The sequence below is a fragment of the Fragaria vesca genome, linkage group LG5 (genome assembly GCF_000184155.1).
Source record: "Fragaria vesca subsp. vesca linkage group LG5, FraVesHawaii_1.0, whole genome shotgun sequence".
In the NCBI taxonomy this organism is placed as follows: domain Eukaryota; kingdom Viridiplantae; phylum Streptophyta; class Magnoliopsida; order Rosales; family Rosaceae; genus Fragaria; species Fragaria vesca.
The window spans coordinates 16,333,671-16,356,005 of NC_020495.1; the positions used below are offsets into that span (position 1 = coordinate 16,333,671).

General features: G+C 36.9%; 3 protein-coding genes across 3 annotated transcripts; 1 reads left to right on the top strand and 2 right to left on the bottom strand.

Annotated features, from left to right (window-relative positions):
* Positions 1-10,100: 10,100 nt before the first annotated feature.
* LOC101309638 lies at positions 10,101-13,257 on the top strand. The gene is made up of 8 exons (XM_004299885.1): positions 10,101-10,216; positions 10,379-10,510; positions 10,906-11,005; positions 11,108-11,228; positions 11,345-11,475; positions 11,827-11,948; positions 12,040-12,199; positions 12,889-13,257. Exons 2-8 carry the CDS (start codon positions 10,384-10,386, stop codon positions 13,001-13,003), a joined length of 876 nt encoding a protein of 291 aa, XP_004299933.1. The 5' UTR covers positions 10,101-10,216; positions 10,379-10,383; the 3' UTR covers positions 13,004-13,257.
* A 937-nt stretch (positions 13,258-14,194) lies between these two features.
* On the bottom strand, positions 14,195-16,956 carry LOC101309932 (phosphatidylinositol N-acetylglucosaminyltransferase subunit P-like). The gene is made up of 5 exons (XM_004299886.1): positions 16,871-16,956; positions 16,538-16,735; positions 16,386-16,458; positions 14,943-15,061; positions 14,195-14,852 (listed from the first exon to the last, which is right to left on the bottom strand). The coding sequence occupies exons 2-5, from the start codon at positions 16,710-16,712 to the stop codon at positions 14,740-14,742; spliced, it is 480 nt and encodes a 159-aa protein (XP_004299934.1). The 5' UTR covers positions 16,713-16,735; positions 16,871-16,956; the 3' UTR covers positions 14,195-14,739.
* A 3,028-nt stretch (positions 16,957-19,984) lies between these two features.
* LOC101310220 (12S seed storage protein CRU2-like) lies at positions 19,985-22,093 on the bottom strand. The gene is made up of 3 exons (XM_004299887.1): positions 21,804-22,093; positions 20,589-21,285; positions 19,985-20,442 (listed from the first exon to the last, which is right to left on the bottom strand). The coding sequence occupies exons 1-3, from the start codon at positions 21,991-21,993 to the stop codon at positions 20,319-20,321; spliced, it is 1,011 nt and encodes a 336-aa protein (XP_004299935.1). The 5' UTR covers positions 21,994-22,093; the 3' UTR covers positions 19,985-20,318.
* Positions 22,094-22,335: the final 242 nt, after the last annotated feature.

Here is a 22,335-nt window from a genome sequence, read left to right on the forward strand (position 1 = left end):
ATTCTGAGTTCCCTCTCTAGACCACTTAGCATCAGCCATAAAGCAATCCTTGTACTCTTCAGCTAAAAAGGGAGCATGGCAATGGTAAACCCTCTTTCTAATTAAGCTGCAAGTGTGATTAGGTCTGAATGTCCTAATTTGCAGTGTAGGGTTGTCATTAGATGGACTACTTGCATAAAGCCAAAAAGGGCAATCCGGAGAAGTTTTGCATTTCACTAACACCTTGTGCTTTGTGTTCCTAGGAAACCTCAGCTCTTTTTTAGTCAAAACAGCATGCTTCCTAACAGCATGCTTGAACACTTTGGAGTTTGGGAAGATCATCCCGAGAGCAAACTTAGGATTCTTCATATCAGTCTTCTCATTGAACTCTGACCAATCAGAGAACCTTTTCTTACCCTTTACCTTAAAAGGCCCAACATCTTCACCACCACTGTCAGACTCATGCGCACTTTGAAATCCATCCAAAGCTGCAGCCTCTTCATCACTGATGTGACCCTTATAACCCATTTCATCAAACTCTGGCACCCTATCAACATTACCATCAACATTCCTCTCAAACACTATTTCATCATCTTCCTCTTCCAACTCGTAGTCACTGTCTACGAATCCATCATAGTTAGAATCATCTGAGTCATCACTCTCAGAACTAAACTCTTCTTCCTGAACAGGCCCAGAAGACTCACCACCACTTCTAGTGTTATATGACCTCTTCTTGGGTCTCCTAACCTTTCTTTTCTCGGCTGCTTCAACAACTTTCTCTTTTCCTTTGCCTTTGTCTATTGTGACATTTGAAATAGGAACAGAAGCTCGTGGCCCATCAGATGGCTCTCTAATTTGAATTCCTGTTGTTCTTTTCCTCGGCCCATTCGCACCCCGACTACTCCCATCAGCTTTGATACTTCCACCAACCACATCAACAACCCTATTACCCATACCACAACTCCCCATAGTTGTCTTTGGAAATCCCCACTCTTTAAACAACTCATCCAAATTAGCGGCATCTTCTTGTTCACCCATATCTTCTTCATCTGTCAAGGTAAATCCTCAATCAAGTGTCCAAAGAATGACGAGTGATCTGGATCCTCATCCATACGCTCTAATTCAAACTCAGAAAACGTCCTCTTTGGAGTCAAACAAACGATATAGATGTCTAACACCCTGCTAGATCTTGGAATAAATTGGACAATGTCCATAGCATCAGCATCAGTAACAACTGACAAATACCCAGTCCCTTCCTCAGACCCTGGTATCCTAAACCAATAGCTAATTGGGCCATGACAATATCCCAGATCAAAGGCCCAATAATTGAACCCAGCTATATCCAGCCTAACGGGGTCGACACGATCCACATATAACATATCCCCACCTTTATACACCTTGTTCATCCCACCATTGCTATAAAACCTACCCCCATGGTATATAGCCACTGTGAACAACTCTGTGCCTGCCAATTTGAGATCACAAATAAATGTTAGTTTCCAACTAACAGACAAATAAATCCAAAGCTAGAAAAAGAAACAGAAACTCAAAAAGGGACCCAAACATAAAACAAAATTAACTTTTTGTTTCAAGTTTTTTTCCTTTTTCTCCCTTTTCGAAAAAAATCCTATATCAGTTTCTTCTCATGTGTTCATTCAATGTCTTTATTTTTTTTGTCTAAGTGGTCATTCATTGTTGCTGGGTGTACTTCACCTAACAATTTTGGGTGGAAACGTAACAACAACAGCTCATTTACTTCCCACCAAACTAGAAACCATATATAATCAAAATATTCCCAGATTGAAACCATAAAAAAAAAAACTTTAAGTTTACTTCCTAACCAGTCTCCCTATTATCAAATTGCTGTTTATCTAACTTTTCTTTAAGAAAATAAGATAGCGACAAGAAGAAATTAATTGAATATGAACAGTAGCCCCAAACCCTAGATCATTATCATTGACTCAATTAAACAAAGATAGAGTTTGTGGACAACAATGACTAAATGGAGAAAAAGAAAAGCAGATCTTTATGAACACGTTTTTCATACCTGCATAATCGGGTGGATCCCCATCAATCCTAAAATACCTCCAAAAAGTTACCATGCTTTCGAAAAACTTAGATTAGAGAATAAAATCTTTGGGGTATAGATCTCTTTCCCTATTTACCTTCTGAAAAGATTATATGTTATCCCTATCTTCGACTGGAGGAGAAAACAAAGAGATACTCGAAGACAAAGAGAGGAAAAGGGTTTTGACTGCATCTGACCACAAGTGGGCTTTAGTATGAGATAAGATTATGGTTGAGGATAATGTTATGATCTAGAAATACAGTTTTACCCTTCAAAATTTTCATAATGGCATATCTCATAACAGAGTAGTTGACGGTTTATATACAAATTGGGTCGGGTTCTAAAAGCCAGGCACCGTTGTGATTGTTCAGTAACATAAATCACCTTAATTCTCAGTGGTCCAAAGCTCATGTACCATTCTTAAAATTTTCCCATTTATTTAACAAATTTTCTGGTATTTCAATCCAAGATGTATCTCTGCCATTTGTTTCAAACACTGATTTTATACGACCTTCTCCGACTTGTAATATCAATTCTGCAAATTCTGAAATATCTTTTCTTTCATTATCAGTTAATTAAACCATTTTTCATCAATCTCATATTTTGATTATTTTCTATCAAATGATTGCCTCTTTGTCTTTTTCAAGAACAACAGGTAATATTTGTCTGAAGTCTCCGCCCAATAAAATTGGTTTTCTACCAAATGACACATTAATTTTTATATTATCAGAATCATAAAGTACATCACGAAGACAGTAATCTAATGATTCAAAACAATGTTTATTACACATGGGTACTTCATCCTAGATAATTAATTCTTGTTTTTTTTTTCTTTTTCAAAAGAGTGGCAAGATGGTTCCTTTGTCAATGGATAACGTTGGCCGTTTATCTACATCAAGTGGAATTTTGAATCTCGAATGTGCAGTTCTACCATTTGAAAGTAATAATGAAGCAATGCCAGATGAAGCTACAACCAACACAATTTTTCCTTCTGATCTTATTTTACTAATTATTGTAGCCCATAAAAATGTTTTTCCAATTCCTCCACTTCCATGAACAAAAAGAGTTGCAGAGTTTTTTTTTTAATTACTCTTATAACATGATCATATACTCTTCGTTGGCAGGTGTTCAACTGAGTGACAAAATTTGCATGTTAATCTTTTAATAGATTATGGTCATATATAAGTTCTTCTCTCAATAATTTGTTCTTGAAATGTGAAATTTCATTTGAATTTGGCATTGGTAATTGATAATCTTTCAGTGATTTAGATAACATGTTGAGTATTTTTTCCAGTTCAAATAACAATTTATTTTTTAACTCATGTTGTGGTACACTTAGATTTGGATTTCTTAATTCTAGCCGAGCCTTGTGCAAAATATCTTCACACATGCTTGCCCAATGCAAATCAAGCAATTTTTGAGGATCAGCAACATTACAAAATAAAATTATAGTAGCAAACAATTGCCGCATTTGAGATCCAATCGCAACATATGAGGCAGTCGTTAATGCATCGATCCATTCTTTATCATCGCCCAATAATCCTAAAGCTCGACATGCTTCTTGATAAGAAGAATATGTGATGTCATTAACGGTTTTTATTGACTTATAATCACGACAACCTTTTTGAACATTTAACAACATCCGTAAATAATATCTTTCAGTTTGCATAGGACTAACAAGGACTAAACAAATTTCAATTCTAAACCATTCTACCAATAGTTCCATAACATTTCTTCCTTGTCCATATTCTCTATTTTGTTGGTTCCAAACAAATTTTATAGGAAATTCAGGGTAAGTCAATTTTTTTGATTCGTTGAATTCTTTGTTTGCTATAAACCAACCAGTAAGTGTAGTGCGTTGATTTGCTCGATAGTTTATTAAAAATTCAATTGTATTTGTTTATTTAAAAGTAATATTTTGTTCTAAAGGTAAATGAACAACTAAATGTTGAACTGTAGGATATCTAGAATGAATTAAATATTCAAATAGTCTCCATACAAATTCATGGGGTGTTAGATATCGACAATTAAGGTAATTTTGAATTTCATCATGTTTCTCTTCATATATTAAAATTCGAGCTCTGTCTGGACCTTTATTGATACATTTAAATAGATATTTGATTAACATGGATTGTGAACATGATTCAACATTGATATGAGCATTGCATCTTAATAACAAATTGGGTTGCAAGTAAAAGTTATGAATAGATCTGGATTACCATATTGTCGACAAATTGTCATTGCATCATGAAAATTATTAAGTATGTCCCTCAGACTACTAGTATGAGAACTTGGAAGAATTATTCGTTGTCCCACATCGCAACTGCTCGTTACTCCCGTCGAGGCATTGGCATAAAGCTGATCACACCTTACTGTTTTGATTGTATCTTGATGTTGTCGAATATAATCCAAACTGTATTCATCAACAGTAGCATAAGCATCTACTAAATAATGTTGAAAAAGTTTTCCACCCTTTAGTAACGTATTCATATTTTCATTCCTATCATGAAGATAATAAGCCACAAAACTTCACATCGACATATTGTCTCTCTCGTCTTCCTCATTAGTAATGGTAGGTTCTAAAAATAAATTGATATGATATTCATCTTCATCATATGGAAATAATATAGGGTACTGCAATGACATGTTTACTTTGGATGCATTTTAGAAATCTGACGTAAAAATCCATCGTTAGATTGAACAATGACATCTCTATTTAAATTGAACTCTCCTATATCACCTACAATTAAACCACCTATTTCATCACTTGTTGGTTGTTCATATTGTCTACTATCAAATCATTGAGGATCAAGTATGGTCATGTTAAATGAAGGCAAAGAATCATTTTCGTATTTGTCTCTAACATCACGAAATGTTTTAGTCAAGTCATTTATTTCGTTAAACATTTTTCTAAGTCCACAAACAACATTGGATTTCACTTCTATATTAGTATGAGAAGGATCGATAGCTTTCATACGATTGGAAACTTCATTATGTGTATCATAAATATATAGTTGCGTATATCTAGGAGATTCACCATCTGGTGGCAATATCGAACTTATTCGATGATATACTTGTCCACGTATTTTGAAAACATAAGGGGCAGATCCATCAATGTTGACAATGTGATCAATTTTTGCACCCATTGATGTATATGCAAACATCGAGTTATAAACTTTAATATTTTTTCGAAACAAAACACTTTCTCGACCATTAACTGGATTCAACAATTCCTCAAAGAAGGCAGGTGTTGGTTTCAACTGTTCAAGTTTAACCCGTCCATTCTGACAACAACCTATGTAAATAATAGGTGCATTTCTTCTATCCCGTTTATTTGCTTCACCCAATAAAAAATTCGCATCACAATAAATACACTAGAATTCATTGTCACCAACATCATTATACTCTATAATAACACATGTAATAATAATATAAATAGAAATTAGATCCAGTACAAATAGATCTCTTCTTTAAAAACAAAAAATATAATGATACATCATATGAACTAACCTTGTCTACTTCTTTGATAAAGTGCTTGGCCACGTGAAGAGGACAGCACATTTCTCATGTTAGCTGTAAATTACACAGGAAAAAACTCATGTTAAACGTAATTTTAATAGTTCTGAAATTGAATAGACTCAAAAGCAAAATAACATAAGACAACACAACACAAAGAAAATATAGACTCAAAAGCAAAATAATAGAACAATGAAACACCTCAAAAGAACCTATTAATCAAACACACATTTGAATTTAGAGAAAAGTGACATAGTTTAGCCCAACATCAAATAAAAACCCAATGAATGACTAATTTTACAAAAACTTAACTGAAACAAATGCAACAGCCAAACACATGCCACAATTTTCATACATAATATATACACACACAAACATAATAGATATACCTGAATATGCGATAGTATTTAAGAGCTTATCAAAAAAAAAAACTGATAGGTTTTAAGAGCTGACCGCTATACAAATCAACTAAGCTAGAAACAGTAATACATGACAATTCATTGTTAGTTGAATATGCAAAAACCAAAAAGTAAAGCAATCAAACAATCAGACACAAATATAAGCATGCAAATTCAAAATATAATTTACTGAATATAACCAATGAGTTAGTAGGTTAACCTATTAGGATTTATCCAATAAGTTAAAAAATACATTGAATTTAAATCCATCATGTTATTGATGATTGAAATGTTAAAAGAATAGGAACAGTGATAATTTTATCTTATGTTTGACAAACCAATGGTAATTCTTCTTCCCCTCCACCTCTTGTCATATAAAACTTATTATTACAATTACTAACTGTTTAAGCTATTCCATGTGGGATTCAAAAAAAGAACAAGATAGGTAAAAAAAACTTCTCAAAACATGTAGGAAAAAACCCTTGGTAGAAAGGCTTTTTCTCCACCCTTCTAATTTTTTGAGCTTCTTCTCCACCACTAGATACCAAAAACACAAATAATATTCTCCTTGCTCTATTCAACATCAGACCAAAAACAATATAAAGAATTAAATATACACAACCTAAATAACAAATCACTTAATTCTTTACCATCCCTAATAAGAAAAAAATGTTGTATCATCCTCGAACTCTATTTTTTATTTTTTATTTTTTTTGGGTAAGCGGGTTAAGTTCATCGTTTTTACCCGAAAATTTATTAATATGAAAAAGAGAGATACAAAGCAAGGGGGACTACACCAAAACCTTGCTAACAGAGAGTACAAAACTGACAAGAATCTTAATTGAAATACAAAAATGGCCCCTAAAAAAGAGACTTTAGAACTATGAAGACCTGTAGGTAGGCTGACCTGAGAGGTCATGACCAAAAAACAAATGCAAAAAAGGAGGTAAAGAATCCCACCAAGAAGAACCCTATGAATTTGCACCATAATTAGCTAGCTTATCGGCAACCGAGTTATATTCTTTGTATATATGTGAGATGTGAACATTCATTTGACGAGCAGTATGCATGCAATTTCCCCAAGCTATACGCAATCGCCATGGAATTGACAAAGGCATATTGAAGTATGTTAACAATAACAACGAATCAACCTTTAACCAACGATTGTGCCACTGATTAGCCCAGGCAATGTCCACTGCCTCGATGACTGCTAACATCTCATCATCAATCGCACTAGACACATGAGAACGAGCTGCAAAAGCACCTAGAAAAGATTCTTTATGATTTCTGAAAATACCACCATAACCTGAGTGAGCCTGGTCACAAAATGATCCGTCTGTGTTCACCTTCACCCAGTGTATAGGAGGAGGCTGCCATAAAACATGAACAACTCTAGGGGCCGTAGGCCTTAAAGGTGAAACAAAAGCCAAGGACCCTGATTCTTTGAGTGCCAATATTAGTTTCTGTTTGAAGAGAACCTCATTAAACTCATCCCCATCATGCTTTAATCTATTTTGCTCCATCCATAAGCTCCAAAATAAATTACATATCAATATGTACCATAAGAGCTTAGAAGAAACTGAAAGGGTAGCAGTGTAATAATCACCAAAAAGATCAACTAGTGGCATACCTGGGTCAAAATGAAGCCTGAACATAGAAGCAGCCCAATTCCATGCAGATAAAGAGACTTCACATGTGACAAAGAGGTGATTTGTGCTTTCGAAACTCTTTTTGCACAGCTGACAACGCGAGCAGATAATTGAACCCCTACGCTGAAGGAACTCATCCTCGAACTCTATTGCATAAACTCATAACATTATGCATACTGTGAGATCAGTTGGTAGTGCAACAACCCCTGAAGTGTTCAAAGAAGAACTAGTTGAGGATATCTGAGTTCTGAAGAATCAGTTGAGGGTTGTTGGGTTCTATCAAATCAGTTTAGGATTGCTGAGTTAAGGGCAAACAGTTTTTCTCCCTGGGTGTAGAGTTTCTGTGTGTAACAAACATCCTTATGTTCATTGTTATTTTACTGCAACTTTTACTTGTTTACATCGTGAATTTGTTATTCAGGATAACTTAATGTTCTAACTTCGATTATTCATTGCTATCATTAATTGAGAACAAATTTATCCTTATGTTCATTGTTATTTTACTGCAACTTTTACTAGTTTACATTTTGAATTTGTTATTTAGGATAACTTAATGTTCTAACTTCGATTATTCATTGCTATCATTGAGAACAAATTTATACGAAAAAAGTTATTAAAGGCCTATTCACCCCTCCTCTAGAAACTTCACTCTTTCACGACATACCAAAGCATCAAAGTATTTAGTAACAAAGCACAAGACTTGATGATAATTGGGAGATGAAAATCTAAACATGTAAGCAAAACAAGGTTGAAGATAGGTAGAGATGATCTCGTCGGAGGTAGAGGAAGTTCTCAGTGGTTCTATTATATGGGTTTGGCTCGATGATTGTAAACTCCGTCGGAGGCGACGGTGGTAGAGTAAAAATGTGGTAGGATCAGAGATGATGAGACGGCGGTGTGCCTTTGATAAAGGTAAAAAGAAAAAAAAATGAAAATAAATACATTGAGAAAAATTAACTATAAAAAAAGGACAAAAAAGCAAGACATTTCAATGTGAAATCAATTTCAGTTGAAAATTGAGAATACAATGATTAAACAAGTGAAGTTAGAAGGTTAGGGACTAAAACGTTGAGAGTTAAGACACTAAAACTATAAGGATGTTGAGACTATAAAGAAGATTGTAGTTTATACTACTAGCACACACTAGTAGCCTCCTCGATCTTCTTTTCGGGTTCGTGTTTTTTTGTTTTGTTGGTTATTATGCCATTTTTACAAAACAATCTCACACGTGTAAGAAGGCTTGTGTGTGTATGTGTGTATATATATTATTTTGCATTTCTATTGAATGATCCCTATTTTTGGATGACTGAGATTCAAACAAAAAGTTACACACTTTATATCAAATTCCCAAATGTCTTCGTCTTTTTCAGATATGTTACTCTCTCTCTCTCTCTCTCTGTCTCTCTCTCTCTCTCTCTCAACCACATGATCAGAAAATTGAACGCCGTCGAGATCAACAAATTGAACAACCTTAGGAAAGGGAAGCTGGAGAAATTGATCGAGATCAAGATCAATCAAAACGAGCTCGCGATCCGAGGGATGAAGACGAACGATTAGGATCTCAGCCTACGATATGAATCGCTTCCCCCTAACGATCTGGAGAAGCAAATTGATTGTCATTATTAAGTCGCGTCAGAGGAGAAGGATTTGATGATGAGCTCGGCCTTGCTTCTTCCGACTTTAGCGGCGAAGTGGTGAAGTTATTCGGCTACTTATCTATGATTTTAGAAGTTGTGTGCAGCATCAACATGTTGCTTGGGTGAGCACCATGTGATTGTTGCTATTTTTATTTGTAATTGTGTTTGCTATTTAGATGATTGGTTTGGAATTGTGTTATGATTTGGGAGATTGTCATGGTTTAATGTCAGTAAGAAACAAGACTATTGCTAATGGAGGTGTTTTGTCAAATATTCATCGGAAATATGTTGTTGAAGAAGACTAGGGAGGGTAAGGAAGACTATTGAGTTTCAGTCGTAGTAGCAGGATCCTAGTAGGGAGTGGAAGTGTTGTATCAGCGACAGTAACAACATCTTAGTAGGTAGTAGCAGTAACAACGTCCTATTAGGAAGTCATCATCTAGTCGGCAGTAGGAGAGACGAGCATCCAAGTTGGCAGTAGCAATAATGAGCATCTAAGTCGGCAGTAGCAGCGACGAGCTCTAAGTCGGTAGCAGTAGTTTATGTAGTGAATGGTAGTTTGGTAAAATATGTAGTGACAGATGACATGTGAACATCAGTTTATTCTAATTTGTTAATTTTTGTCCTTAGATGTATAAAATAATGTGTAAATGATGTATTTGTAAACTGAAATTTGACCTGTAACTAATATGTAATTTGCTAATATATATATTGATTGAATTGTGGATTTATTTTGTTCTGGTCGTTGGCGGAATTTCAATCCCTTCTCGGTTTGGTGTTTGTAAAGCTCAAGTCTTCTGTTCATAAAAAAAAAAAAAATAAAAAAAATAAAAATAAAAAGCTCAAGTCTTGCGAATCGTGTCACTTGAAAACTCAAAACTCCGGGAGAAATCAAAACTCAAAGCTCATTCAATTGAACCACCACCGTCTTCCTCAACAGATCATCGCCATCGATCCCAACTCCTCCAGGTATTTATTTCCACTTATATATTTGACAATTACTTGCTGCTGCTGCTTGAAATTCTAGGTCTTACCGTAATCAAATTGATCACTGTTTCAAATTTGAAGAGCCCATGGAAATTAGTCTGCAATTTCAATATATGTGTAACCTAATTGTCTTACTATTATCAGCGAAAATGAGGAAGAGAACGATGTACGGCTGGGGAGTGGCCATCCTCTGCTTTGTGGTGTTGATGATCGTCACTCCTGCCATCCCTCAGTCTCAAGCTTACCATGATTTCGCTGACCAGCGCCACTTTTTCGGTTAGAACCTATCTGATTGAATATTGGTTTCCCCGGAGATGACACAGAATTGGGCTACTTGTGTAACTTCACTGTCTCCGTATCGGATTAATTGACCGTTTTTTATTTGAGATTTTTCATAGAGTTTTGTCAAGTATAAGGCTGTTGAGGTTCTCCTATATTATAGTTAAACGGTGGGAATTTGAGGTTTTAGTATAACTGATTATTCATCGTTGATTAGGGCTATAGGGTATGACTCTATGGTTGTCCTTACGATTTATTAGGTTTTTACCTCATAAGGTTTTTAATCTTTTGAAGCGTTCCTGTGCTTCTGTTCTTTTCTCTTGATTTCTATTAGATGCATTGTAATCTTTTTCTCTGAAAATTGAAATTGACAGGCTTAGTTTTATTCTCAGGTATTCCCAATACCCTTAATGTGATTTCAAATTTCCCTTTCCTGGTCATTGGTCTCATCGGTCTCATCCTTTGCTATTACGGGAACTATATGAAGCTCAGGTACTGTAGTCCTGTACTTTTTGAAAGAAAAATACCAATGCCTGGAATTGATAAACTATATGAGAAAAATTAATGTTTTCTGATTCAATTTTTTTATTATAGCTTGCAAGGTGAGCTTTGGGGTTGGACATGCTTCTACATTGGTGTGGCTGCTGTTGGGATTGGATCCTCATATTACCATCTTAATCCAAATGACGCTACTCTAGTGTGGGATCGCTTGCCTGTGAGTTTAATTAGCAAGTAAAATGGTTTTGTTTTATGGAATATCAGCAGCTATCAAGATATCATATATTCCCACTAACTGACATTTTTTTTTACATGTCCTCGTGACATTTGTAGATGACAATTGCATTCACATCAATCATTGCAATTTTTATCATTGAAAGGATTGATGAGCAGAAGGGAACCATTTCAATTATTCCTCTGCTTTTGGCGGGTGTAATAAGCATATTGTATTGGAGGCAAGAACTGTATCTCATTCCTTTTCATTATGATAGCCACTATGCTGTATGTACACTGTATAGGAACTAGTTGTAGTAAAGAAGTACATCTAGAGCAGCTCTGATTTTCAGGATGAATATGAGTTTGATTTTGCATTCCCTCTGGTTGGCATGCACTGATACCAGGGTTGTGTAGTTTTGGGAAACATAGACTATTATTGAAACTTTTATGGGGTTTGGAAGAGTCTTAAATATCAATTCATATTGCCTTTCAACCCCTTGCTAAAATTGGCCAAGAACTGTATGCATCTGCCTAGTTATAGATGACGGTGCCCTCAACATCAAAGTTGGTTATATAACTGATGTGATATCCTTCTGCAGATTTTTTGATGACCTCCGCCCATATGCTCTGGTCCAGTTTCTTCCTTGCATTGCCATTCCTTTGATGGCTATCTTGTTGCCCCCTATGTACACACATTCCACATATTGGCTTTGGGCTGCAGGTTTGTGGTTTCAGTAACAAGAATTCCTATGATGATTTATATATATCTAGTATTTTCATTTGTTGGTTGTAAATTTTTCCTGTTATTGCAGTGTTTTATCTTTTAGCTAAGGTGGAAGAAGCTGGTGATAAAGTGATCTACAAATGGACAAATCATATTGTCAGCGGGCACACCCTTAAGCATCTGTGCGCCGCAATGGTTCCTGTCTTCTTGACGCTTATGCTTGCAAAGAGAACTATTGAAACAGAAAGGTTTTTGTCACTTCCCTTTCAAATTAAGTGTTAGTGTTTTTCACTATACAGTAAGCGTTGGTGCATGTAGCTGAATGGGATATGTATAAAATAGGTGGATTCACAAATTTAATCTCTGTAGAAAACCCGAGAGAGATGAGATGATCTTTCACCTGTCTTCTTTTATGGTTTGATGATAACAGCAGTCCAAAACTCTATAGACCACAAAAGGACCATACCATATGTGCTGATACTACCCACAGTTGTCTCATATCTACTTCTGTTTTGACATTTTGTTTTTCGTATAAAGACTGCATACTTCATTCTATACTAACCATTCAGCCGCACACCCAGACTTTCTCATATTATTCTAGTCAGCTCCTCTACGTAGTTTGTCAATATTTCTTCCAACTGTTTATGCCTTCTATTCTGGGTTTGCAGAGTAGCAAACTAGTTAGTGAGAACTGACCGACTATATCATGTTTAGGCATATGAATTTCTTTGTACTTGTTTGTCATTCATGCCACCTGCTTGTTAGTTTTAGATTTGGCATGACATATATATTTGTACAACCCTTTGCCATCTACATGTCATTCTTTTTCAAACAATGGGTTTTGATAGCCTTATTTATGTATTAGTTTCAACTTTCAAACAATGGGTTTCTGCTAACACAGTCTCTCTTACTCCCTCCCCTTATGATGTTCTTGCAGGCAAAGTTTGCTCAAAATTTGGAAGGTTTCCTGGACTGAATATAGAAAGAAGGATGATGACACGGTGGTAGCAACTTACACCTATGCTACTGTTCCCGTTGTGGAATCACAATAGAACACTTTGGAACAAAGACAATATAGAGGAGGAAATACACTTGTATCTGTTGAGAATGAGAAAGAAAAAGGAGTTGTCAGCACATTGTCATACATGTTGACAAGGGCTAACTAACAAATACTAATTGTGCTTCCTTCGATGTTAAGGAAGCACATAACTTCTAAATATTGTAAATAGAGAAACATAATAGCAAATTTCCAGTTTGTCATGTTCATCGAGTTTTTTCACCATGATCATATTTCAGTTCTGCATGCAACTTGCGGTGTGCTCTTGTAGTGATATCGTTTCTTTCTTTTTTGTTCTCTACCAAGCCTAGCGGAAGCATATGCCAATGACTATTAGCACTATACATTGCACCATCAACAAAAATTTTGGCACACCAACAGGCGGCTCTTTCCAAACCAAAAAATTGAGATAAAAATCAGTGATGATCGGCTTTGGCTTGAGACTGATAACAGCACACGTCAGACCAGAACAGCAGATGATCTTGCAGTGCAATTTGCAGCAAGCCTCATTGAGACTAGGGAGCCAGGATGGATTAATAATGTCTGGAGTCAGGGATCAAGAAGCTCCAAATTCCACGCATCATCATTATTCAAGAATCACAAAATTCTAATATTGATATCACAATGAGCACTAGTGAGAGTATGAGGCTACGAGCAAGAATAGGTGTGAGTAGGATAGCCAACAATTAGTCCAAAGCATGTTACAGAGAGTTAAATATGTTATAATGTTCTTTTTACTATTAAAACTTCAATAAAATTATGAATGCACTAGGGAGTTCTATTGAACACGGGCTTCACAAATAACAAAAATATCTACTTTATTACCAACAATTGAAGATCTCAATTTCTTACCTCCAGCTCCTCTTAACATTCCAGAAGATTGTCTTAACCATTGAGCAAAGGCAAGAGGGGAGGGGGAAGACCCTTGTTATGTCATAACCACTTCTACCCCGACAAGGGTGGAGTTTTTTGGATCCTTACTTGAATCCACAATATCAGCTTGATTCATGTTGTATCGTATCATAGTTCCTACAAGTCTGTGGAGTCTGTTGCTGGCATGCTGCTGGATAGAGCCAAGCGATTAACCTACGTTCTATTAGTACCTTTACAAATTCTATCAATCTCATATCATATGTTCTAAATTTCTGAGACCAATTTTTGTTGTATAATAATAGTGTGCGACTGTGAGTAACTAAGCTGATGCATCGAAAAAAAAAAAAAACAGAGTAGCTTTAACAGAACACTAAAGTGACTTAACAACCACCAAGCTGGTTAGTCTAGACAGTTTTCCTGCATTTGCCTACCACTGGAATTCAAGCTTTATGGTTCTCCTTACATACAATATCTATTCCATGGCTGATTAGTTTCTAAGGGTAATTACACATAAACAACATTCGATTTAGAAGGCATATGCTGATAATACTTGCTTCTCTCTTGTACTACTGATAATGCTTGTTGGTCTCTTTGTATAGCTGCAGACCGTGCTTCTTTCTTTGTCTTGTTGAGAATGCTTCTTGCTGGCTATGTATTGTTGATAATCCTTCTGGCCCTCTTTGTTTTGCTGAAAATGCTCACCCTCTTTCTAATGAATATGAATATGATTCTTGCTCTCTTTGTATTTTTCGATTTCTTCTTGCTCAGTCAGACCTATTAACTAATTCTTAGACTACCATTCTTTCAGGAAATAACTCAGTTCGGTACAGGTCGACAATTCCCCAAGGTTGCTTTGTGTTATTTAAACATGGCATGATTAATTCTGTCAATACTGATATCAGATATGGGTTCAATGGGCTGATCATCACTGGTCATTTGACCAGAGCTTGCAGGATCTCTACTAAACTCATCTGCATAAGGGAACCGAATCAGCTGAAAGCCTGAAACAAGGACTCAAAGCTTTAATCAAATAACGAAGAACGAAGACAATCACCACTCACCATATACTGTATATAAGGAGGATGGGGGAGGGGTGGACATGAAGTTGAGGCCACAGTAAAATACCAATGCCAGTACCACTGTCATCATTGCATAAGCTGGCACAGCCAATGCCCAATATCTGAAAACAATATATCATAAACCCAAAGTGTGAAAAGATGAAATAACTTATCACAGAGAAACACAAAATGAGAAATCATAAGGCGAGTTGGTTAAAGACAGAAAGTATACTTCCACATCATATGTTATGAACCATAAATTAGGACAAGGAATGTCAAGGGGATAAGTAAACAGTTGAGAATTACCAGTAGGGTAATTATTCTTCTGTCGCTAGTTGTATATAACTATGAGTCTACACATCTTATAGATCACAAATTACCTATGTGACCATATGACTTTAGCATGTAATAGAAGAGATATACACAAAATTGAACACAAAAATTTGATTCCAGATAACCACAGTAGTATTTGAGTATATATCACGCAAGCTTTAGGACCCTCACAGTTCAATGATTACAGAAAGTTTCAGCAACTATAGTTCAAACTCTTTCTGATCATTCTATCTCCCATAGAGAATGGATGGCAGTCTTGGTTGATACCAAATATTCAAGAAGGCCAATTTTCTGACAATAAAGGAGCATCTCTTTGTCAGCAGGGGGACTAAATTTAGCAAATGTCAATGGATCTGCTTTGCTCAATAATTCTGGAGCTGATTTGTTGCATAGGAGTCCTGGTCCGAAATCAGAAGGTGTGCATTAACAGGACAAACAAACTTATGAGTCTCAGATTCCACCTGAGGTGGAGTCTGCTCAACTGCGAAAATTTCTGATTCCAACACCTTAAAAGTTAAGCTTCTTTATCACCCGAAGAACAACTAGAAGTCATTAAGCACCAACAGATGCTTCGCCCAGATCATTAAAGCAGTCAAGGTCATAAATGAACCACTTTGATGCAACAATTTGTAACATGTGCAAGCACCAACTTGCTTGGTACAACACAGAGCTTACTAGTTGCTACTCTTATCTAAATTCGAAAAAAGCTTTGCGTGTAACATTATTCAAGTCAGGTCAGAGGATATGTAGAGCAAAAGCTCTATTGATTCAAGTAATTATACGAGCTCCTGTGAGTGTAGTTAGCAACTAGACTAGAATACAACAACTTTGTTGGTCATTTATAACACTTGAGTTTAGACAACCTTCATGTAACTCCTATTGGCCTGAGGTAATGATGAAAGGAAGACAACATGCTTCATTAAGTGTGTCGTAAACTTAGAGCAGTATGTATGGTTGTTGTTGAAATGATATTACCGAAGACTGTTGAATAAAACAAACAAAGAAACAGGAACATCGTTGTTTCAAGAAGCTAATCATTGAACATAGAATTGAAGCTGAGAATCCTAAACGAAACCCAAGAGAAAAGAGATGAAAAGAAGCAACGAAACAGACCTGCTGGGGTAGTAAAAGATTCCAATCCAATGTAGCCAAGACTCCGGCACATATGCCCACACTAAAAAAATAACTGCTCAAACACAAAAACGCCATATCAAAAAGTAGTTGCCTAGGAAAAAAAAAAAAAAGCCATAAACTGGGAAATGGACCTGTGGCCACAACAGTGGTGATAGAACCCACAAAGCCATAAACTTCAGCAGGTTTGGGACCATGAAACCGAGAAGCCTTAGTATCAGGATTGGCAAAGGACACTGTTGCCTCCCTCCTCTTCTTTGACACACTCAGGATTCTTCTGGGACTACAAACAGAGTATGACTCTTCCATCCCCTAATACAAAGATTGAGTATCTAGATGTATTACACCAAGAATTTTGGTGGGTCAGTATTTGCATAGGCAGAGAGATTATCAATCCATAAATTCTGGGAAAACATGTTGTGAAATTGATGCAAGAATCTGAATTAATTTTGTAATTGAGAGAGTACCTGGAATCGGCCAATTTGAGGCCTCAAGTAAACAGAAGGACTCGGCGACGAGTGTGAGCTTGTTTCTCAGGCAGAGAATGAAAGTGACTCTTGGCTATGGACCCTATTTAAATAGATGGTTTTGGTCCCTTTTAGGAAGCTTCAAGCTTATTGGTAACAAAAGGCCTTTGCCTAGTATGCTGATGGTAAATTTGCGGTACATTGGTAGAAGAAAAACAGAAAATATAAGATGGAGTTCGGTAACTGTTAAAAGGAATTATAAGGTGGAGTTCAGCATTGAGTTAAGCTTGAATTTTTTTTTTATTTTATTTAAAAAAAGGGAGATATTTTCATTAATAAGAGATCATAACGACCGTGACGGTCAACCATGAGAGGTCCGATGACAACTCAATGCAAAGTAACAATTAACAAGTATCTAATCCAAACTACAAACTATACTAATTAAGTAAAAAAAAAAATGAACATGATTGCTACAAAGCAATGAACCGACCACACCTAAGCAAAAAACTCAACTTGCAATAATTAGAGGCCTAAAACCCATTGGTGTATACCTTTCATTGTCTGGATAAAGAGAAAGCTTTTACTTGAATATAGTAGGGATCTTTCTCCCCCTTAAGCCCTTTAAGAGGACCAGATGGACTTCCATTGCCCAAGACAAGTAGCTCTCATCCATGGAGCACATTTGCAATTAGGTTGTGACGTTCACTTTACAGACTTAATCAGTCCAGGTGAATGTGGTATAGTCATTACTTGATTGGAAAAGGAAATATTTGTGAACAATGAGTTGTGTCCATCCGTGTTTATTAAAAGGACAAGTTTCAGATTTGTCATTGTCATAGTGTATGTCGATGACCTGAATATTATTGGAGCTCTCTAAAAGTTGAGAGAAACTACTGACTAAAGATCTTGAGAAAACATGGTTGTGTCTCGGATTGGAACTCGAGTACTATAGTAGTTGAATATTGATTCATCAATCAACTTAAATCCAAAGACACTCAAGCGTTCTAATATGGATAGGGGGTCCTTCTTTTGAGCACTTCCATGATTGTTCACAACTTAGATTCAAGGAGAGAGCTCCATTTTGTCCGGTGATGATGACAAATACATAGGGCTGGGCACAGGCCTGGTCCGGCCACTATTTTACAAGGCCCGGGCCCAAACCTGACACACTTCAATTGGGCCGGGTTTTATTGTTTCAAATTCAGGGCCCGGAAAAAGCCCGGACTGGCACAAGAATTTTAGAGCCCGGTTAAATCCTGGACCGGCAAGAACCGGGCCGGTCCTGTCGGGCTTGCGGGCCTGATAACCTGAAAATCTGAAATGAAATGCAATGCAAATCTGCTTATTTGCCATTGCCAAATCTGTAATGCAATCTGCTTATCTGCATAATCTATAAGACTTATACTATGAAATCACTGGAATATGCAAGACTGAAAGCTCGACACACTGCACAGTGCACACAACTGAGTGAACTGACAACTCAACTGCAAATCTGCAATAGCAAAACCAGACCAACTGACCAAGTGTTCAACTGTTCAAGTGCTCAACAAAGGCACAAAGCAATAAACTGTAAAAGCACAGCAAAAACTAGCAAAGGTTGCAAAGCAATCAAATCTCAAGTTCTCAACAACTGAATTTAATTAAAACCATCAGTCCAGCACTAACAAATTAACAAGAGAAACACTTCAACTAAAGTTAATAAACTTCAATCACCATCACCATCTATCTAAACTTCAATCACCATCACCATCTATCTAAACTTCAATCACCATCACCATCTATCTAAACTTCAATCACCATCACAATCTATCTAAACTTCAATCGCCATCACCATCTATCTAAATTGAGAAGATAAAGAAAAACTAGCCAGAAAAGAGGAAGGAAACCATACCAAAAGAATTCGTAGGAAAACTCGAACTAGGAAGAGGCCGAAGAGCAACGAAACGGTCGAAACCCCAATTCCAGGAAGAGCCTTACTTTCTGTAAATCATCTTCTCCAGAAGAGTCGATCAAAACAAGAAACAAGAACCCAGATTAGAATCAAAGCCAATCTCAAATTCAAAATCGCAGATACGAACTACGAAGAGAGAGAGAGAGAGAGAGAGAGAGAGAGAGAGAGAGAAGCAAACCTTTGATCGCGCTGCTTTCTAGTGAAGATGAGATGCGAGCCTGAGAGAGTCTGAGACATCGAGAGTGTGCGAGTGTGACAATGACTCAACGAGAGTCCAAGAGCGAGACTGCGAGAGTTCGAGAGCGAGACTGACTGACTGAGAGAGTTGACCCTCTCAATTTAGTTTAGGTCTTTGACCACAAATCCTGTGTGGTTGAGCTCATTCTATTATCGTAAATCCTTAGAAACACCCAATAAAAGTATGACATGTATATTAGTCGGCCTCTCGGGCTTTTTTTCATTTCCATAAACAAGGCCCGGGCCCGAACCGGTTATACACGGGCCCGGCCCGGACCGCCAATAAACATAGTCGGGACTGGTAAAAAGCCTGGCCCGACCCAGTCGGACCGGCCGGTCCAGATCGGGCTTTTTATCTCCAACGGGCTTTATGCCCACCCCTACGAATACATTTTAGAAGTTGAAGTGTCTTGTACCTAAGTGTGAATGACGCATTATTGTACTTAGCTTAATGCAGTCTTGACTTAACATCTCATTTGATTTGATGTGAATTTGCAAGTTAGATTTAGCTCCGTGCACTCCATCAACTTGTGCATCACTAACGCAACAAAATAGAATTAAATGAAGGTGTGACAGGACTAATGAGAATTCCAAGACCCTAGTGATAATATAAGGCAGAGAGAGTTTCAAAATTATTTTTTAAGATTAACAACTAATATGCATAAATGTTTGGATCAACTAACAAGAACACAGAACATGCCACAAATCATTTTCCTGAAAGTTTAAAGATAGTTTGGAGGGTTCGAAAAATCCTTCTTCACTGACTATACTTATGAAACAAGATACATCAAAGCCAAGCTAATATATGTCTCTAGGCACCAAATCCTGGCCAATACTTAGCACCAGTTAGGTAAGCCATTCGACTATTCGTTTGAGTATTTTCCTTTCCTTGATTTCATTAATCTTAGAATCACGCCTTTAAAATTGGTAATGGTTCCCCAGTGTTTGAATTGATTTAGACAGTAGGCACAACTTAATAATTCCAAACCATGCAATGTTTGATTAAAACATGTAAATAAACAAAACATGGTCTCCTGTTTAGAAAATCACACAAACGTAACATTATAAAGAACAAGGAAACAATAACTAATCTCCTTTGCAGACGGGGTTTCTTGATCGATCCTAGTAATTTCCTCGCTAGGATCATATAGATATGCAGATCGTCTTTATTAACGGCACCAATGGGGACTATATATATGGAAGCAAGTAAGTCGGTGGTAAAGGACTAATAATTAACAGACTTCGATTGATGGTGCAGGATCAGTCACTCTTTGACTGCAGAAGAGTCTGCAATTCTGGGTTTATATTGAGGGATATTTGTAGCACCTCAGGTGATAATGCCCTCAACACTGATGTCTTGCCAGTAAAGTCTTCCAGAGTAGCCCTACAAAATAAATAATAACATTAGAACATTGCTCTGTTTCAGTAAAGATTTTGTTGGTCTGGATATGGGTTTTGATGTTCTTGTATATAACTTTGGGTAATACAGAGTACAAAAATGCATCATGCATGAGATGATGAGATGCTTACCGGGAACTTGTAATAACAGAGAAACATTCCATTCCTTTTTCACCGGCAAGTTTCGCCACCATGAAAAACCTAGGCACAACGATCAACTGACCGGCAGCTACTTCCGCATCCAACACACGCTGACCATTAAGACCCGTGATTTGGATCCGACCCCCTCCTCCAACCACATAGATCAATTGAACCGTAGAATCGGTTGTGTAAATGGGGGAGGAAATTGCAGAAGGTTCAAGTTTTATGAGGTTGGCACTTAACCCAGCTTGGTTAAGAAAAGGAAACTCCTTCTCAGTTACAGTGGCACTGACATTGAGTTGATGAACAAGTTTGTGGGTGAGGTGGGCGTTGGGCTTAGGCATGGTCTTTCCCTTTTCTACCTTAACTAGCAGGACTCCTGTCTGGTTTTTGGTGACCTCATCAGCTTCATCTTTGGTAATACTGAATGACTTGCTAATGAAGTCAGTAGAGAAACCTCCGAGAAGACTTTGAGTTCCTGCAATGAAGAAATAAGTAAATACACCAGGAGTGTAAGCCTTTGTTGTTTCGCCCAAGAACACGATGACAAGGTCATCGGCTGAGTCGCCATTGTTGAACCACCATGAGACTGCTCCGAGTGGTACCGGAATCACGTCTCCTTTCTTAAGCTTCAACACCACCTCCTCCGATGTGTTGGGGAATACCATTCCAACTACTCCATCCTCGCCTGTGTAACATCAAATCGCTTAATCGATGGTATACAACTACGATAGAAAATACACAGGGGTATTCATGTATGTATTACATTTTCTCTCCTGCATGCACTACTAGCGGTACTGCGGTAGCTAGATTTGTCGATGATACATAGTCTATATTGATTTCCGCCATTGCATACACATTTAACTAAATACTTAAACTAACTGAAGGCTTAGAGATGCTGAACCATAATTCATAATCATTTATGGTAATCCTTGATCTGACAGTGCTAAGTAATCAAGAAAACCTAAAGTACATTACCAGTAATCCGATGCAAGCGCAAAAATATTTAATTTTCTTTTTCTATTTTAATTTGGAATTCACAAAATTTTGCATCAGATTATAAAGAAAAACCGGTCTCCTACTCTAAGATCATCAAGTATCTCATCTATAAAGTAGTACACAATCACAGAGTAGCCGTAGTATACACGCTGGTGTACCAACTTATTTGCGGGCAGTAGTACAATGATTATAGACGTAAATTAATACCTTGAAGAACATATCCCAGTTTGGCAGAATCTGCATAGTGAGGAAGAGCAAAGCCACTAGGCTTCAGCACAAGCTTTCCGGCACCTACGTTGGCCTCGCCAAGCGCCGGAAATGACCATACGTAATATCCTCCACCATCTCCCTCGAACGCTGCTGCCGCTGACTTTGGTGTTAGATCCATTTCCGCCATGGATCCACAAAGAATTTTAGAAAAATTAGTAACGGGGCTAAGACCCTATTCAGTTATATATATAGTAGAGAATAGTGTTATGGATGGAGATGTAAAAATTGCAGAGTGGTTGAGGTAAAGAATTATAATTGATCTCTATTTCTTGAATATTCACTTAAACAAGCAAGCCAGCCAGCTTGCTAGTCTTTCTTTGTATTATTAGATCATATCTCCATCAGGCACGTTTTTGTGTGGATTAATTTATATTCTTGATACAACCAAAACAGTATGCATCGTCGACCTACATAGGAATCTCGACGATCCAAAAAATAGAGATTTCGAATTTTCAATAGCCATATTATA

Excerpts from the sequence above, each read along its gene's own strand:
- LOC101310220 (XM_004299887.1), bottom strand. The coding sequence starts at position 21,993 with ATGGCGGAAATGGATCTAACACCAAAGTCAGCGGCAGCAGCGTTCGAG. Across the intron at positions 21,286-21,803 it reads ACTGGGATATGTTCTTCAAG|GCGAGGATGGAGTAGTTGGA; the intron begins GTATTAATTTAC and ends GATGTTACACAG. Across the intron at positions 20,443-20,588 it reads TCTGTTATTACAAGTTCCCG|GGCTACTCTGGAAGACTTTA; the intron begins GTAAGCATCTCA and ends TTTATTTTGTAG.
- LOC101309638 (XM_004299885.1), top strand. The coding sequence starts at position 10,384 with ATGAGGAAGAGAACGATGTACGGCTGGGGAGTGGCCATCCTCTGCTTT. Across the intron at positions 10,511-10,905 it reads TGACCAGCGCCACTTTTTCG|GTATTCCCAATACCCTTAAT; the intron begins GTTAGAACCTAT and ends TTTTATTCTCAG. Across the intron at positions 11,229-11,344 it reads TAGTGTGGGATCGCTTGCCT|ATGACAATTGCATTCACATC; the intron begins GTGAGTTTAATT and ends TGACATTTGTAG.
- LOC101309932 (XM_004299886.1), bottom strand. The coding sequence starts at position 16,712 with ATGGAAGAGTCATACTCTGTTTGTAGTCCCAGAAGAATCCTGAGTGTG. Across the intron at positions 15,062-16,385 it reads ATCTTTTACTACCCCAGCAG|ATATTGGGCATTGGCTGTGC; the intron begins GTCTGTTTCGTT and ends TATTGTTTTCAG. Across the intron at positions 14,853-14,942 it reads CTCCTTATATACAGTATATG|ATGAGTTTAGTAGAGATCCT; the intron begins GTGAGTGGTGAT and ends TCCCTTATGCAG.